The sequence below is a fragment of the Brassica rapa genome, chromosome A01 (assembly GCF_000309985.2).
Source record: "Brassica rapa cultivar Chiifu-401-42 chromosome A01, CAAS_Brap_v3.01, whole genome shotgun sequence".
NCBI lineage: Eukaryota > Viridiplantae > Streptophyta > Magnoliopsida > Brassicales > Brassicaceae > Brassica > Brassica rapa.
This window is the reverse complement of record NC_024795.2, coordinates 6,314,649-6,333,994: the sequence shown is the minus strand read 5'-3', so window position 1 is coordinate 6,333,994 and position 19,346 is coordinate 6,314,649. Positions and strand designations below refer to the sequence as shown.

General features: G+C 33.8%; 4 protein-coding genes across 4 annotated transcripts; 1 reads left to right on the top strand and 3 right to left on the bottom strand.

Moving 5' to 3' along the window:
• Positions 1-23: 23 nt before the first annotated feature.
• Positions 24-2,133, bottom strand: LOC103859068 (bifunctional riboflavin kinase/FMN phosphatase). Its single transcript, XM_009136554.3, has 10 exons — positions 1,886-2,133; positions 1,626-1,812; positions 1,409-1,539; positions 1,273-1,342; positions 1,137-1,202; positions 896-1,050; positions 722-817; positions 491-642; positions 323-406; positions 24-250 (listed from the first exon to the last, which is right to left on the bottom strand). The coding sequence occupies exons 1-10, from the start codon at positions 1,959-1,961 to the stop codon at positions 128-130; spliced, it is 1,140 nt and encodes a 379-aa protein (XP_009134802.1). The 5' UTR covers positions 1,962-2,133; the 3' UTR covers positions 24-127.
• Positions 2,134-2,255: 122 nt separating this feature from the next.
• On the bottom strand, positions 2,256-4,403 carry LOC103859059 (vesicle-associated protein 4-2). Its single transcript, XM_009136542.3, has 7 exons — positions 3,894-4,403; positions 3,549-3,619; positions 3,380-3,461; positions 3,156-3,274; positions 2,868-2,945; positions 2,659-2,778; positions 2,256-2,555 (listed from the first exon to the last, which is right to left on the bottom strand). The coding sequence occupies exons 1-7, from the start codon at positions 4,240-4,242 to the stop codon at positions 2,496-2,498; spliced, it is 879 nt and encodes a 292-aa protein (XP_009134790.1). The 5' UTR covers positions 4,243-4,403; the 3' UTR covers positions 2,256-2,495.
• Positions 4,404-5,308: 905 nt separating this feature from the next.
• On the bottom strand, positions 5,309-6,529 carry LOC103859048. The gene is made up of 2 exons (XM_009136531.3): positions 6,075-6,529; positions 5,309-5,698 (listed from the first exon to the last, which is right to left on the bottom strand). The coding sequence occupies exons 1-2, from the start codon at positions 6,372-6,374 to the stop codon at positions 5,531-5,533; spliced, it is 468 nt and encodes a 155-aa protein (XP_009134779.1). The 5' UTR covers positions 6,375-6,529; the 3' UTR covers positions 5,309-5,530.
• A 7,466-nt stretch (positions 6,530-13,995) lies between these two features.
• Positions 13,996-17,506, top strand: LOC103859038 (transcription factor MYB102). Its single transcript, XM_009136522.3, has 3 exons — positions 13,996-16,208; positions 16,308-16,437; positions 16,533-17,506. Exons 1-3 carry the CDS (start codon positions 16,076-16,078, stop codon positions 17,329-17,331), a joined length of 1,062 nt encoding a protein of 353 aa, XP_009134770.1. The 5' UTR covers positions 13,996-16,075; the 3' UTR covers positions 17,332-17,506.
• The last annotated feature ends 1,840 nt before the right edge of the window (positions 17,507-19,346 follow it).

Below are 19,346 nucleotides of genomic sequence, written 5' to 3'. Positions count from 1 at the left end.
AAGCAAAGACAAAAGTCTTATTCGAGTTTCGAAAACAATCATCGAGTTTGATTATAAAATCAATTCATAATCAAGAATGTGAGGAAAAAAAAAAGAGTTTTTGATTCTTTACATAAAATGATTTTGATCATTTAGTCAGGTAAGGATCATCTTTAAACTTAGCATACGATGGAAGATCAAGAGCCTTCTCTGCAACTTCCCTGTCCGCGTGAATCTTTGCGACCAGACTCTCCAGTGAAGGGAAGTTAGCCTGCAAGAAGAAGATGACCACATCACATCACATGAGAGTCATATGAGAATAGATGATGATAATAACAAATACCTCAGGACGTATATAACCAACGATTATAAGACGTAGCTCTTCTCCATAGAAATCTTCAGTGAAATCGTGAAGCAACCATGGCTCCTACGTAAACATAGGCTCAATTTAAAGAAAAAAAAAGCACTGCAAGAGTGAACAAGTTTAAAAAAACGTTTCATATAAACTCACAATAGTTTTCTCAGTGTTGTTGAAATAAGGATTCCAACCAATGCTCATGACCATTTTAAAGACACCTCTCGTTGCTAACCCCGCCCAACCAAAGTACACTCCCGAAGGATGCTCCACTAGCTCCTCAGCGTAATCCTTTGTTGACAAGTTAGCTGAAAACAAATCCGGAAATAAGAAAAAAAGCCATACAAAGGTGAAGAGAAAGAAGAGCTTAATGGTAATTGTGCAAACCTGTGGGGATTCCGAGTACTTTAGAGCCACGGCCAAATCCTTTGATAACTGGACCTCCTATACGCCAAGGATCGATAGGCAAAGTGTTCTCTATCCCTGCAAAACGCAAATCAAAGTCTTTTTCACTGAGAAGAAAAAAAGATTAGTGAGAGAAGTTCATGAGTGTTTGCTTACAGTCTTGAAATGGAGGAAGACCCCATTTCTCAGGTTTTAAGTCAAGCAGAGAATTAATGACTTCGTCTGCAGAAGTATAGAGATGAGTTTGTTTAGGCAAAGAAGGCACAGCAATCACTGAGGCCCCAGCAGCTTTACCAGCCAAAACACCAGGCCTGCCAATTCAACCTAACTATTATTACTCAAGAGAGAAACCAAATGCTCAGCTACAAAAACAATAAGCTAAAAGTTAAAGACTCACACAGAATCTTCAATAACCAAACACTCTCCAGGATCTTTATTCAACTTCCTCGCTGCTTCCAGAAAACTTTTCAGTACAAAAAAGTCTATCAGCTTCATTACAATTGTGAACTGGCCAGTGTTTTGCTTGAACTTACATATCAGGAGAAGGCTTTCCTTTGGAAACTTCATCACTACCAACAATAACCGAGAAGCATTCCTTCCAACCTACACAAAAGACGACACAGAGATTACTCTTCACTGAGTAAACATCTCATAAAACAAAGTTCATACCTTGATGATAAGAGATCTTGGATTCAATATTAGCCCTTGAAGAGTTAGAAGCCAATGCCATAGGCACACCATGCCCATTCAAATGCCGAATCAACCTATTAGCACCAGGAAGAGACTTGATCTTATCCATCCTACAAACACACACACACAAAAAAAAACACTCAAAACCAAAAGAAACAAAAGCAAAAACAAAAAGGAGGGAACTTTTTTAACTTACTGAGCAGAGAACAAAGGGTAAAACTCAGAATTGAACTCATCAACACCACAAGGAAGTCCATAATCTTCAACAATGGTAGTCGCAGCTTCTAACGGAGTCTTCCCCACTATCTTCAGCGCCTCTCTCCCATCCCACTGCTTTCCATATTTACTTAAATACTTCCTCAATATATCACTCACTACACCATCTACAAGTTAACACATCAAATCAAATCGAATTTCAAAGTTACGAGAAGATAAGCTGATTACAAGTATATATACCTGTGTTGATTAGGGTTCCGTCGAGATCAATAAGAACACAAGACGAGAGCTTCTTCAACGAATTGCTCATCGACATTATAATAAAATTTACAATCCGTACAATCTTCGTCCTGAGCTGCGACGGGTCGTCAACGCCGGTGAATGAATTGAGAGGGAGGAAGGACGACGAAGCAGAGAGCAGAGATGATGAAGAAGAAGAAAGGTTGAGAAGTTGTACACGTAAGAAAAGATCCTTTTTAGCATCTTTTGATTTAAAGATTCCTGGTTCGATACCCCGGTCCTACCGAACATTCGAATTGGATTCTGGGTCCTGACCGGTACGGTTTAAGTATGAAAAAGAGATTCGGTTTAAGGTTAAATCAACCGGGTGGATTCAGCATTTTTTATTAGTCTTTTAACATGAACAATTCATTAACAAACCCCCCAAGTTTACTTTTTTTTTTTTTACATGAAAAAGTTTCATTCTTTGTCTTTTTTTTTTACTAACATGATCCTTAGATTCCATTATGAATATGGAAGTTAGCAGAGAAAATTTAATATCTTGGTCTCTTCTTCTTTCTTCACAAGCACACACTTGTTTTTTTTGTCCTGAGAAGGATCTTCTTAGTTCTTAGACAGAGTCAACTCCTTCGCCTTGTTGCTGTGCAAGATATCTCTCTCGGCGTTCCTTCTGTGTTTTCATTACAGAGGAGAGAGAGAGACCATAACAATGTCAGATTTTTCACATATCATCTAATGGAAGAAACTAAAGATGGTAAAAGTGTGACTCTCACCCATTCATCGATCACGAGTCCTTCTCCAATCATCTTTGGACCTGTTTCCTCTGGTGGCTTCTTTCTTTCCTCCACTGCTGCATCTGCTTCAGCTAGCTGACGCTTCAGTTTCTCCAGTGCCTTTTTCAATAATAAATCATACAGATAGATAATTAGTGAAAAAGACACTGTGTAGTTGAGAATTGATTTCATATGTTTCAGATACTCACAGGGTTGGGACGTTCTGGATCCAAGAAGATAACACGCAATATTTGCTCCTTAGACACATCATCCTTTTGCTCATCAAACTGCGGAAAAGAATATTCAGTAAAGCCTAAGAACATGACAAACAATATCAAACATGCTCGGTTTATATGCCTAGGCCTAAAAAGTAGCTGGAAATACCTACTTTTATTATGTTTTTGAGATGATTTAGATGTTCAAATTGGATAGTGGTGACATGTTATTACTAATCTACAATTTACAAGTTCAAACAAGAGATGATAAAATCAACATACCAGCTCAGGCACATAGTCCATTGGACCTTTCACCTTCAGGCTCATGATTTTAAACTTAACTCTGCTCTTTTGATCCATTGGCTTCTCATTATTCTCCGGAGGCTCAACAAATTTGAACACTGTAACAGTTCAACAACAATGGAGAGAAATAGAGTCACATGCACACTCTTCTACACTCATTTCTCTAATAGCATCATCAAGAATAAATGGAAAAAAACAATTACCAGTGGCGATAATAGTCTCTCCAGGAGCAAGAATGGCACCCGGTGGACGCATGAAACAACTCTTCGGTGCAGTTGTTTGAAACTGAAGAGGAGCAACGAGAGTAAGCACAAATACAAAATGCAAAACATTCTGATAATTAAAAAAACACTTAGATAAGAAAAAACATACCTTAAACGCTACATGAGATTTGCTGGTATTTTTAATCTTAATAGCACTCCTCACTTGCTTCCCAGGCTCATCTTCAAAAAAAAAAAAGATAATAAATAATCTAATTCATATAATCAAGTAACAGAATCATATTCATGGCCAACATATATATATACCAAAAGCTTCCTAATTTAGAAATGCTCAAAATGCCATAATAGTAAAATCAGGTCAACGTCAACTATTCTTCAAACTTTATTTCACTATTAAGTCAATATCATATCTTTTATCCAAAACCAGATCGAAAATTTTTTAATTGCAAAAACAACCCTACGAATCCGATTCAGATGAGATTCGAACAAAACTCACAAGGGAAATAGAGTTTCTCCGACGGATCAAGCTTCAATCTGCGTTTCGTAGGCAGAAACGACTTAGCCACAGACGATACCGAGGGAGAAGGAGTCGGGTGCTGATTCTGACCCGATCCATCACCATGAGGCCCGTTATAGCCAAGCTGATGATGGTGATGATGGTTGTTGTGGTGATGGTGATGGTTATGGAGATGAGAAGATGTAGAAGAAGAAGACGATGGAAACGGTGACGTGGCGGCACTCGATGCTGCGTTTCCGCGACCGCTGGAGTTTCGAAACGGGATCTTGAAGAAACCCCAACCTCCTCGGCCATCTGAAGCTGGTTTCTCCTCCGTCGTCATAGTCATCTCGGACAGTTAAGACATGGAATTTTCCGACCAGATGAGTTGACTTGTTTTGTTTTTGTTTTGGATGAGTAGAGAGGAGAGAGAAAGGGAGATCGGACGCAAGAGGGAGATAGAAAAGTGGATTTTAACTCGTTGATTTCGCGTCCGTGTTTTCGTTAAGTGATTTTGATTTTTTTATATTATATTTATTATAAGATTATATAATTGGATTTGTATATGTTTGGGTGCTTGATTAGCGGAAGAACATCGAATCGCGGTAAGTGGAGGGTGGGGATTAAAAGCGACAGTGACATACTTTAAAAACGACAGCGTATTGGGTTGTCTTCCAAAAGTCTTTATTGATGCTGGCTTGATGTTTTTGCTTTCAAGCCATTTTAGTCATGGATAATATTCAGAATTGTTGAAAACACGTTTTAGTGCATAGTCGATATATCGTACGGCTGAGAGTTTGTGATATACTTGTATCTTATTAGTCAACGTACATTTTATTTCTAACTCATATATGGTCAATGTCCGGGTAGGATTTATTTTCTGTTTGGGTGAAGTCTATATTGGGAAGCTGCAACTCCTTCAACATTGGGAAGTTTCTCGAGTTAAACAAAATTTTATCACTTCTATTTTTTTCTATAACAGAAAAAACTCAAAAGTAGAGATGAAATGCTACTTTTCTCTATATTCAGAGACACATATAACATTTATGTATAAATAGAAGAAAATATAGCTCCATCATAGAAAAATACATTGAAGCAAAATGTTAATTATATTTTTTCCTATAATAAGAAACTCTAAAAAAGAGGTTGATTAGAGATGGAATCAGTGCCAATTTTTGTTAGGAGCTTGAAACTTGTTTGTGGAAGGAAATAGAGGGCAAGGAAGCAGTTACGTATGAGTTTTTGGAATAACATGTGTGTGGCGTCTTAATGATTCTTCTACGCTCCGACCATACTAACTGCTCGGAGAAATAAAATTCATGGAGACGAGTAGAAGAGTTGGTTTTGAACAAGGTATATATGTGGAGCTATCAACAACTAAACTTGTTTGTTTAGGATAATGTGAAACATAGTAATAGTTATAACGAAGGGCTTATATTTCAGTTCCTATGCAGATCAAAACGTACCAATACATACGTGTACATATATATTCACTTTGTAAATAGAAGCTAATATTTTCAGTTTGACTCAACACCCACGTTGAAAATGAAGAAGCTAATAATATCTTCAATTCGACTCAACATTTTCAATGGACAATCATACTATTTTGTACCTTAAAATGTAATGATAAGATAGTATTAAAATGGAAAATCGGGATCATCCCATTGAAGAACGGCAGATTCCATGTTCTGCTCTCTCTTCAGCTTATCTTTAAAGAACCAATCGCATATTTTTCCAGCATTTAACTCTTCTATTGAACATCCTTCTTGCTCCGATATCACCCTTAGTAAGTTCAACGATGATATCTGTATCACTCCAATTTTCAAGATATAACCCAAGTTAATGCGAATCTCTCTCTTAAAATCAATGTACATATTTTTCCAAGCCATTTAATCAATCTACATATATAAACTATTGCTTGATAGATTGTTGATTATGGTCCATCCGTTTCTTGAAAATGTATGTTTTGAGATTTCTTTTTAGTTTCATAAACATAAATGTATCCAAATTATATAAAGTTGAGGTTTTATTTCCTAGTTCATATCATAAATTTAGTTAAAAATCATCAAGTTGAATTACCTGATTATAGATTAGCGTAAAATTTGGCATTGCAAATACTTTCTTTTTAAGTATGTGAAAAACCTATAACACACGAAATAATGAGAGTATAATTTAATTTACCGTTAGTCGACAGAGAAACTTCTCGTGTGCACCAAGGCCCGAGATTTCGACAAGACCGGCTTCTGCTAAGGTCAAGAAACTTCTTCTCTCGGTCTTGCTTTGTTCTCTGGATTCGTCTTCTGATTCTCCCGTAGCGGCACATGCTTTTACCAAACACAATCCCATCTTTCTTCTTCTTCCTTGTGTTCTTGTTATGAATGTAATATCATTTGACCTTCCTTGTCGAGTCCTCACTAAAGTCTTGTCTACATGAAGATTAAGGATGACGTTGGAGTGACGATAATAAGTGGCAATGTTCATAGTGACACCAAATTCCCTTTGCTTTTTTTTCTCAATGAGTTGGGAGAAGAAGATGAGGATAACACTTATCTGTTATGTTTGTTCTTTCTTGTGTTGGAAAATTTCAGTGGTAAACAATGATTTGGTATTTTGGGCCTTTTGGTGTTTTGGGCTTTTGAGATCGTTTTGGGCGTTTCATCTTTTTATTAAATGGACTTTTATCAAATATAGGTTATATTCTTGTATTTGTTTGTAAACACAAGATCAAGCATTTTTTCTTATATATAAAAAGATCAAATATTTTTACTTTTGTTTGTAAACACAAGATCAAGCGTTTTTTCTTATAAGTAAAAAGATCAAATATTTTTACTGGTAAACGTAATTTAGTATTCGGAGCACGAAACTGACAAACTATCACCATGTTTCTCTCTTGAATAGAGAAGATGTTTCTCTCTACAAGCAGAGGCGCTGCTGGGTTTCTTTTTCTTTTTTTTTCCACTTATAGTGGTGTGTTTTCGAAGGGTAAATACGTGTGGTATCAAGATATATGATATCAGAAAATGAATGTCTAGGTTACCTAAAGCTTATGTTGGATATGTCCCTCAAAATGCGAGTATTATTTGCTAATTATTTTTTGTTTACAGTGGAAATTCCAAATCTTATGCCTATGATTTTTTCTAGATTTCAAGTTAACCTTTAGATATTCTAATTTAAATAATAGTTTGAACCGGGGACATATAAGAGAATCGCCTCTAGTAGGAGCATGGGCTTCTGGCCGTCAATAAATAAGTAAAATATCGGCCACATATTTGTCAAAATACGTGTTAGTCTAGTGGTTAATAAGGCTGTCAACATACATTCCAAGGCCGGGTTTGAGTATTCCCTCTTCCATTTTGGCTACATTTTTTGTTTTGACTTGTAACCTTTAAATTTGTAGGACCGGCTCTGAGTAGGAGGCTACTTGCTAGTTTGCTACCAACACTTTGGTAACACATGTTTTTTACTGGTACTTAATTTAGCCAAAAATGCTTGTGTCTAATGTTGATTATGTTTCTTCCCATATACCTATCTTTTGGATGTATCAAAATGTGTATGGTCTCTTCTAATTGATCAGTGAAATAGATAGTACAAACAATAACAACAACTGGATCAAATCTAAGTTAATTTGCTCGTAATACGAGAGCAGAGTATAAATTATATTGATCTCATATATTTTATCAATATATAAAACTCTTATATATAATATTAATAAATAGGTATAAAGGTTTAGTAAACTCCAAGATCATGGAAGTACTTGTATTATAAAGCTAAACTATTCAAATATTAATCATTTTGTAATTTTGGCAGTATTTATATGTAGTTCAGAGATATTTGATCAACTAATCATGAAATTAATTAGTAAAAGTGAATCTTTTCAATTTCCAGAGAGTTCTCGAGTGTATTTGTCTTTACTCCAAATTTCATATGATAAGTTTTAATATTATCTAGGTATCAATCAACTCTATTATCGAACAGATCCAACAAAATTCACCAATTTATAATCAAATTAATACGTAACATAAAATATATTAAATACAATTTGCATGTAGTCTTACGTAAGTGCCTTAAGTGGCAACATCAACTGCACAACCATTACGATTTCGTATCAAGTTATATCCTTTTTAATACACGGACAAATAGATCTTTGGTCATTGTCTGCTGACTCTGCTCCTTTCAACTGTTTAGGGATCACAGTTTTTTGTTTATACGAATCAGAAAACTTTGAATAATGAAATAATGATTAATAATGAATATATACTGGAACAATGTATACTTTTATTAATATATCCTCTTCCATATTTTATTTGAAGAATTATTTGATAATTAAACATTATATCTGTGTGGCTCTTAATATTGTTGCCTAACTGTCCGTCGTTACTCGAAGTATGACGGTGAGTGCATTTGCGTTTGGATGAAATTGGCAGAAAGACAATATTCACATGATAAAAGCAATTGTTTATATAAAATAATGGTTATTTACGATAATTTATAAGAAAACATTGGAAGTTTACCCAATAAGAAGAACATCAGAAGATAAAAGGCGTCTTAATTAAGTATGTTTTTTCATATAATTGAATAAAGTTGTTAATATTGCGATATTTAGTTGCGTATTATATTATGAAACCATGCAGACATGTATATAGTTAGTCAATTAATTAATTTGTCAAAAGATTAATATCAATTAATGAGATTTGGTCAACTATATATATACACGTGGGTTCTTATTGTGGCAAATGATCCATCATGCGCAAGCAAAGCCCTAGCTAGATTTGACACATTATAGCCTAATCTAGCATTAACACCTAATCTTATTCTTAATTTTTAATTTAGATCAACTCATTTATTTATTGGCTCAGTGGCATAATTACGCACCTTATAACGATTTCATTTGTTGTTGGACCCGATAGATTCTTCAGTCTCAAACGCCGAGACATAACCCTAATATTACGGATCGTTTATGTTATTTAATTAATTATGTTTAAAATAATCATAACCTAGGTTATAAGACCTCCGGAAGAAATGGTTACATTAGAGTAACTCTATTTTAGTATGTGTGAGATGTTCCTAATAATTTGGATCGATAAGAATGAGATGATTAGTAAATAATCATATGATGCTTACATTAGATTTAGTACTCCGTGGCAATATGTAACTCAATAATATAGATTTGAATGCCAAATTAATTATTCATACATCTGTTGTTACTCACAATTATTTGAAGCTTTTGATCAATATATTAATTTGTGCTTATGTATTATTATACTATGGAATATTTTCTTTTGTGGTAAAATATAAAATAAACGTTTATTTGTATATTTATTCACTATACACCAATAGAATGGTCGTAGACGTGATGTATTGGTTTTGTGTATGTTCATACTCGAGGTATAGGAGAATCGCATTTCTCTGTGAAACAGCTTTTTCGCCCCATGAAATTCAATATCCACAAACATCAACGTTAAATTTTGTATGACAATTAAAGGGAACACGAGTCGTAAATCAAGTGGTCCAAACAAGCGGCCTTTGGTCCTCACATCATGCCAGGCATATGTACCAATCGATCTTGCCCTTGATTGATCAGCACGTGAGCTTCTTTATAAAGTGAAGGTTTTTTTCTTTCTGGAGCCTGCTGCTGTTGACGCCCCGACTATGGCTTCTCCTTGTCTAATCTTTTTGTCCACTCGTCCTTTTAAGTTTCTACTCTTTATAGTTTGTCAAAAAGTTAATTAAATAGTGATTTACACATCATACCATGCTATATATATTCATTTATGTTCAAAATCTCATACAGGAAAAGCTAATAGGTACAAAATATTGGTCTTCAAACATACAGATAGCAACAGCTATGTAATATGGTGAGAGTGTATATAATCAAAATACATATCCACATTTAATGTTTTCTAAATTTCGGCAAATGCCAAACTCCATTATTGTCATTCGAAATAAATGCGCTATCCTCTTCCTTTCTGGGGTTTTTGCCAAAACTAACCCACAACTTGATTTTAATCCCAAACCTATACCCAAACTTGAATCAAATGCAAAACTAACCTAAAAGCCTAGTGAAATTACAATTCAGCCCCTTGTGACCAAACAAAAAAACAGAAGCCATTTTTACGAATATAGCCCCAGTAAATCGTTTGAGTCGTCTGAGATGTTGGAAGTCGTCTGGACGACTGAAGTTTAAGTCGTTTGGTACCAGTTTATTTTAAAAATAATTTATAAATCTTGTAAAAATATATTTTGATGCGTGAAAAATAAAAATCAAGTAAATATAAACAGTTTTAAGTGATATAAATTAAGATATGATAAAATTGATTTGTTTTGAAGATAGATGAGTGGAAGTAGTGAATCATGAAATACTTTGGTTTAGGAGTTTGGCAAACATATGTTGTAGTATTGTATGTATTGTTAGGGTTAGATTTTGGAAAACTAAAATGTTTTTTTCAAAAATTAGTTTTCACCTATATGTGTTTATTTCTGTGTATAGTAAACACTTTTCAAGTTTGATTTGGTTTTATGAAGTGTTTAATTAGATAATTAAGTTTAGGGGTTATGTTTAGGGTGTAGACGACTTATATTTCAGTCGTCTGTTGAATAATTTACTCGGACGACGTATATTTCAGTCGTCCACATCGTACCGAACCTTTAATTTTACCAATGTACGTTTTAACCTAACCGGATCATTTTACTCGGACGACTTACATTTCAGTCATCTGGTGAAGAAATTAAAACATCCGCCTAAAATTTTTTAAAAAAATTATTTTCCCGCTTAAATAATTTAAACCAGACGACTTACTTGTAAGTCGTCTGGAAAGTCTTCTATTTTAGTTTCCCGCTAAAAATATTTAGTTTCCCGCTAAAAATATTAAACTCTTCTGGACGACTTACATGTAAGTCGTCTGTTTTAATTTCTTACTAGACGACTGAAATTTAAGTCGTCCAGGAAGTAGTCTGAGTCAAAAATATTTAACCTAATTAGATTTTTTGTCTCCCTATATAAAGAAAAATTTACACATTCTCTCTCCTCCTCTCAAATGGCTGCAACAAAAATGTAATGTTCATCATTCTAAAACTCTCCAACCTCTCTCTAATCTCTTTGACTTGAAAACACCAAACTTTATATGAATTTTTCAGTTTTGTCTCATGTATTTCTTACTAATCTATCTCTTTTGCAGGTTTTTAATCAAATGGTACTCATCTTACACTAATTTAAAGGTAGATCTATTAATTTTAGATATGTATTTTTGTGTGTTCTATAAATGTAGATTTATCTAATCTTCCACTCATTTTCTCTATTTTAAGTCATTTGAACGTTTTTGGATATGCAGGTTTTTCAGATCTGGATTTGATATGCAGGTTTTTCAGATCTGGAAGACTTCTGGGACGACTTACCTGTTAGTCGTCTGGAAGTCGTCTGGACTTCTTGGAAGTCTTCTGACAAAGTCGTCTGGACTTCCAGGAAGTTGTCTGGACTTCCAGGAAGTCGTCTGGACTTCCAGGAAGTCGTCTGGACTTCCAGGAAGTCGTCTGGACTTCCAGGAAGTCGTCTGGACTTCCAGGAAGTCGTCTGGATTTTTCTGAGCATTTTGGTAAGTTCTTATGTCTGATTTTTCTTCATTTGGTAACTTCTTGTTGTATAAAGTTCTTACTTTTTTCCCAAACTAAAACTCTCCAAACCCACTCTAATCTCTTTGACTTGAAAACACCAAACTTTATATGAATTTTTCAGTTTTGTCTCATGTCTTTCTTACTAATCTATCTTTTTTGCAGGTTTTTAATTAGATGATACCCATCTTCCACTAATTTAAAGGTAGATCTATTAATTTTAGATATGTATTTTTGTGTGTTCTGTAAAGGTAGATTTATCTAATCTTCCGCTCATTTTTTCTGTTTTTAAGCCATTTGAACGTTTTTGAATATGCAGGTTTTCAGATCTGGATTTAATATGCAGGTTTTTCAGATCTGGAAGACTTCTGGGACGACTTACCTGTTAGTCGTCTGGAAGTCGTCTAGAAGTCGTCTGGACTTCCTAAAAGTCATCTGGACTTCCTGTAAAGTCGTCTGGAAGTCGTCTGAACTTCCTAAAAGTCTTCTGACAAAGTCGTCTAAACTTCCTGGAAGTCGTCTGGACTTCTTAGAAGTCGTCTGGACTTCTTAGAAGTCGTCTGGACTTCTTAGAAGTCGTCTGGACTTCTTAAAAGTCGTCTGGTCTTGTCTACTCAAGTGGAATCCAAGCTTGTCTTTGTAGAGGAATGATCTATAATAGTTTTGTTTGTGGTCTGTTTTGTGAATTGCATGTCTACTCTTTTAATTGTGAATTTTTTGTAAAATCAGTAATAATGTTTTCCAAGATGTATTAAATGTGCTAACAATGTGTTTACACATTTACAAATCAATGAAATAATAGACTTCAGTAGCATTTTTCTTATCTTTGGATCTCTCATATGCAATAATAAACTCCAATGGCCTTTTTCTCATCTTAATAAACAAAAATGTTGGTAGCTTCATATTGATACAACATTTTAAGAAGCATTTAACCCTTCTTCCAACTCATAACAATAGTCATCATTATTGTCTATAACAATAATACTTAAGAGTTGAAAACAAACAATAGTAACTAGTCAAAGCATATCATATTTTTCTATAAGTTTGTGTTGAAAAACTTAGTCAAATTTAGTAAAACTAAGGGAGAGAACATATTTTGTAAATATGAGTTTTACATATCTTGAAATTACTTATCACTCTTAAAAATACAAGTTATTCAAAAACTAACGTAGAAGACTTAAAAACTAGCGGAGAAGACGACTTCAATCTAAGTTGTCTAGACGACTAAACTATATGTCGTCTGGTCAACGCAGAGGTTATTTTTGCAATTGACTTTGAAATCTGTTATTTCGGACGACTGAAAGTTAAGTCGTCTACTATTGTTTGGTTAAAAAAAAAACTCCAAAAAAGCTAGACGACTTACATTTCAGTCGTCAGAGGTTAGTTTTGCATTTGACTGGATTATTTCAGAAGTTTGACTTTTTGGACGACTTACATTTCAGTCGTCTAGTGAAAATTAAAATAATAATATTTTTTTAAAAAGTAGACGACTTACAGTTAAGTCGTCATAGGTTAGTTTTGCAATTAAAAAAAAAAACTTCAAGATTTAATTATATACACACGACTTATAATTCAGTCGTCCACGAGACGACTGAAATGTAAGTCGTCCAGGATTTACCAGGTTTGACCAGAATCTCGGAAAAAAATCCTGGACGACTTACAATTAAGTCGTCTGGTGGACGACTGAATTATAAGTCGTCTGTGTATAATTAAATCTTGAAGTTTTTTTTTCAATTGCAAAACTAACCTATGACTACTTAATTGTAAGTCGTTTACTTTTAAAAAAATATTATTATTTTAATTTTCGCCAGATGACTGAAATGTAAGTCGTCTGGGGAAGTCAAACTTCTGAAATTATCCAGTCAAATGCAAAACTAACCTATGACGACTGAAATGTAAGTCGTCTAGGTTCTTTGGAAATTTTTTTGAAACCAAACAATAGTAGACGACTTAACTTTCAGTCGTCTCAGGTTACAGATTTCAAAGTCAATTGTAAAAATAACCTCTGCGTTGACCAGACGACTTCCAGGTAAGTCGTCTACAGCCAGACGACTTCCAGGTAAGTCGTCTACAGCCAGACGACTTCCCAAGTAAGTCGTCTGACGAACTGATCTAGAAAAAAACTCGATGTCATACCTTAAATTGGTGAGATAAGTTCCTTAGCATACATAAGGCTTCTCCAAGCACACAGAACACAAACGAAAGTCACCCACCCAGAATCGTTAGCTTCTATGACTCTATGAACCATAAAAAATTTAGAATCAAAATCTTGGTTTTTTTTAGCTCATTGTGGAGAGAAAGTGAGAGATATGTTGTGTTTAGTTCACAAGAATGGAAAAAGAAGAAGCGTAAATCGATTTTGGGAGCATTAAGAGCTTCAAATTGGTTGTTCATGGTGGTTGTGGTATTGATATCAATGGCAATCTTGTAATTACTTGAAGATGATGAGGGTGAGAGAGTAAAGATGTCATTTTCGAACAAAAAAAGAAAAAAAAAATTAATGGTATGTTCGTAAATTATATGAACTTGTGGGGTGAATAGGGCAAAACCAATTAAAAAAAAAAAAGAGGTTAGTTTTGTGTTTGACATTAAGTTGTAGGTCAATTTTGCAAAAAGCCCTCCTTTCTCTCTATCATGCTATGCTATGTGCACAGTAGATATTTGACTTTAATAAATTTCCCCTTAGACCTTGCAATTCAAGCGACACGGTTGGTCCAATATTTTAACTAAAGTATTTCTTTTCATTTTAAAATATTTTCTTTAGACCCATTAATTATACATACAAAAACCCAGTGAACCGTATCACTATATCAATTATGGAAAAATTGTTCAAATCGTAACGGAGATCAATACGAAAATTTTATTTTTACATGGGTCTTAATCTAAATTCTCAATGGCGAGGGTCTAAAAAGGCCTAGTATCTTAGTATATAGCTCGAGCCAAGACGAGTTAGGGGTGAAAATTTTGTTTGTATTTGTAACGCATTTGTTTGTTTTTTATTATTATTGATTGCTATAACTTTTTGTAAAAGTTGAAAACTAATCCAAAGGAAAACATGATGAGTTGAAATTGAGAAGGGAAACGAACGTGGCATCTTCATGTTGGCGACAGCTAATGTGAAACCATCTCACAAAGCTTGGAGAGCGACGCTTTTTCCTCATCGCCACCCCTTTAATTGTGTTACTTTTATTAGCAGAATTTATTTTCATCTTTCTAATTATTCATTCTTTATAATATCTTTTTTTTGGACTAATACAGTAATCCATAACTTATGTGTTAACAAAGATGTGAACAAACGACTTTCTTATAGTATATATATATTGCACAAGAAAGTACCATAAAAATACAATTTCTTTTTCACCGTACAATATTTATCCGTTAGCCAAGAACTATTGAACATGTTAATTACTCCCTTATCTAAGACATTATCACATTAACAAGGAGAGATTTGAATATGAGATATTGAAGCGTATTTCTTTTACAAATTTCAAGACTTGAGTACCATGTATACAAAAATAAGGGTACATCGAATCTCATACGCTAGAACCAGAAATAAATTTTATAGGTTTTCATACATTTCCTTGATGTTATAATTGTTTTTGAGATTAACGTACGATATGGTTATTGCTGAGAAATGAGAATAAAGGTTACTCTTGTTTTTCTTCTGTAGGTTGATTGACTCATACATATGATCACGATCATGATGAATAGGACTAAGAAAAATTCAGTTTTTTCAACGTTACAGCTACGTACTTTAAAGAGTCATCAAAGTTCCAATATAACAAGTAAGCTTGTTAAGCTTAATAAGACAGTTTATTATACTTTCAACAAACTGTTAATCACGGGTCCATCAAAGGTTTAGCAATACTCGATAGGAAAAACAGTTAAAAAAAAAAAAAAAAAACAGTTGTACTTTTGAATAAGAATCTTTCACAATCCTTCTTTGTAACATGATCGGCGTTCTTTTGAGTTTGAGTTTGTTCAGTCTTTTAAGATATTCATAATGTTTTGTTTACATTTTCTTGAATGTACCTCAAACAGAAAATTAAATATCATCACGAGACTGTAAATATAAAACGGAACAAAACGGACTTTTCACTTTTAACTGTATGTACGTAAAACATTATTGTAATGTATGTGCCTATGTGGTTTATCTTTGCATCTATGCATGCAGTTTCCAAATAAACTTCGTAAAACACCATACGCAATGACTATAAGATACTCAAACTAAAAAATATTATGAAGCCAATAAAAGTAAAAAAAGAAAGAAAAAAAGACATAATAAATAGATAAAAGCATCGTATAAAGTATAAACTCATAATTTATTCGATTTCTATTTTTATTTTTAATAAAAGGGACACGTATACCAGTTGGGAAACAGAGGACGGCACCGAACCGTATTGACTTCCCCTCTTCTTCAATCCCTATATATACTTGGTACTTTCCATTACGGACCCTACGGCCTTTTGTTTCTCTCTTCTCCATTACTTTCCTTAAAACTCTCTCATTAGCTCATTATTGATAAAGCCAACTAACCAATTATTTGAGATTAATTATTAATCATCGACAAAACTAAAATGGGAAGATCACCTTGCTGCGAGAAGACTGGCCTCAAGAAAGGGCCATGGACGTCTGAGGAAGACCAGAAGCTTGTTGATTATATCCAGCAACATGGATATGGTAACTGGAGAACCCTCCCCAAAAATGCTGGTTTGTGTCTTATCTAGCATTTTAAACCATGCTTTTAGTAATGATGTTTTCTAAAAAAATTGATATTTAAATTTTGTATATTTTTTTCTTAATTATCAGGTTTGCAAAGATGTGGCAAGAGTTGTCGGCTAAGGTGGACTAATTATCTCCGACCAGATATAAAACGAGGGCGATTCTCCTTGGAAGAAGAAGAAACTATTATTCATCTTCATAGCTTTTTAGGAAACAAGTGAGCTTAATTTTACTTTTGTCTATACAATATTTTCTTAATATTGAATTAGTCCAAAAATTCTTATGTGTTTTGTTTTTAATAAATTATTATAGATGGTCTGCTATTGCGGCACGTTTGCCTGGAAGAACAGATAACGAGATCAAAAACTTTTGGAATACACATATTAGAAAGAAGTTGCTTAGAATGGGGATCGATCCAGTGACTCACAGTCCCCGACTTGATCTCCTTGATATCTCATCCATCTTGACATCATCTCTATACAATTCCTCTTCACATCATGTCAACATATCAAGACTCATGATGGATGCTCATCGTCAACAGCAACAACATCATTTGGTTAACCCCGAGATTCTCAAACTTGCTACCTCTATCTTTTCTCAAAACCAAACCCAAACCCAAAACCACAACCAAAACCAAAACTTCATGGTGGATCATGACACAAATACCCACGAGCACCACTCAGTTTATCATCAAGATGTTAACCAAGCCGGAGTAAATCAGTACCAAACCCATCAAGATTACCAACCTTGTATGCCGCCATTCCCCAATGAAGCGCAGTTCAACGACATGGATCATCAGTTCAATGGTTTTGGAGAACAAACTCTCGCTTCAACCTCGAATACATCAGTCCAAGATTGCAATATTCCATCGTTCAACGACTATGCAAACTCTAGTTTTGTATTAGATCCTTCTTATTTAGACCAGAGCTTTAGTTTTGCTAATTCGGTCTTGAACACGCCATCCTCGAGCCCGACTACATTAAACTCCAGTTCCACGACTTACATCAATAGTAGCAGTTGCAACACTGAGGATGAAATGGAAAGCTATTGCAGTAATCTCGTAAAGTTTGATATTCTCGATTTCTTGGACGTTAATGATTTTCTTATATAATTATAAGAAACAACATAAAAGTTTATTGGAATAGTTTATTTTACTTGTAATTTTAAGGCTTTGTTTTTCTATTTGAATTGGTTCACATGTAATGTAAAATACAGTTTGTTCACGTTGGTTTGTTTAATTGTGTTTTAGAGTTAATAGTACGTAAGACCATTTTTAGTTTCCATTATTGATATCTACTATATATTTAAATGTTATATTTGGCCGGCTTTACTTCTACATAACCATAGTCTCCTGCCCGTATTATTTTGACTCAACGATATGCATGATTGATATGAGGTGCTAAAATTTCCTGATATAAATATTTTAATAATTACATCATTGACTTATGTCATGTTTCCCAAAAGGTATTAATGGAAACGTATGAGCCAAAGCATTATAGTCCAAATGATCCACCACCATTCAACCTAGATACTTTTTCATTTTTCTTTTTAATTCATAAGATCCCCAACATGCATTCCCAGCAAGATATTTAAATTATCAATAATTGTATTGGCATTATATCATCATCTCTACGAAAAACAAGATTACGAGTTACAGGCTGGTAGAAAAAGTTTATAAATAAAGACATTTTTTTATCAAACAAATAAAGACATACATAACATGTAAAATTTGAGGCCGACAAAAAAAAAACATGTAAAATTTGAGTTTATATAGTACCTAAAAGTTAATTTATTAAATACTTCATCCGTTTCCGAAAGTAAAATTTTTTAGAATATTCACGTTTATTAAGAATTTAATAAGTATTTTTAATTTAATTTATTTTTTATTTTATTATATTCTTTTCAATAACTTTTCACCAATAAAATTTAATCATTTCAAATATTTTCAATTAGCTTTTCTTAAAAGCATAAAAAAATATCTTAACAATATAAAAAATATATTTTAATAACAAGAAAAAAATCTAAAATTTTTTACTTTATCGAACAGAGAACAGAGAGAGTACTCTTTTATTCCAGCGATCCACCGGACTTGTTCCAACTCTTAACAGAGAGTTGGAGTGGAGCTTTCATGCTCAAAAATCTTACAAAAACCGAGTGATATTTTACTTCCTTCCTTAATCCCGGAACCGGCGGGAGTCGCGCGCCGTCGTGTGCAGTTCACGTGCGGAAAGGTGTCTCAGTCGTCCCAGTCCTTTATCTTTACGTGCAGATGTTAAAAGAGACATAACTATTGATATATGGGAGTATCTAATGGACTGAAGACACATGTCCAGCAGTGTCGATGGCTTTGCATGTAATTAAGGCAAAAAGAAACCACGAAAAGGAAAAGAAAGCCTCCTTATTATTGAAATCACGGCGTAGTTTTTTTGTAATGCTTTACACGCGTAGCGGTATCAAACATAAGGTAGACAACACGTGGAACTCAATAATAGATCAATGGGTCCCGCTATTTTTGGATGAGCTGTTATTTTTTGACTGCTGGATTGGACATAAACAGTTAACAATGTTTTTATATTTTTCCTCAAAAATAATTTTCTTTTTATAATAGCATAAATACTTGTAATTGGATAAATGCTGTGACTTTGACAGCTTAAATGTATTGTTTTTCAATGGACCATCCAAAAAGTTGTACATTTACCTCTGTCAACTATTTATTAGACGATGACTTTTTTTTGGCGGTTCTATCCTTCTTCTAGAGACCGTAAAGGTTTTGCTCATCACTTTATAGTTAGTTTAGTGCAAGGTAAACTCTTATGTTTTTTGCGCTAAAGTTTTACATAATTGATCTAAGAGTAGATTTGTTATATAAACCCGATATTAAATACTTTTATTAGTTGTCTGCAAAATATTTAAAACGCAACAAAAAAGACACGCTCGTCCTAAAAAGTTCAAATGTAAACAAAATGTAATCTTTTTTTTTTTTTTTTGAAACACCAACAACAAAATGTAATCTATTGACTGAAGAATCATATAAAGCTTACCAATAATTTGTATACACATTTGGGCGGTTGCCAAAATGAATATCAGACCCACAGCGAAAAGGTGAACTTTGTTTTACATGCTCCC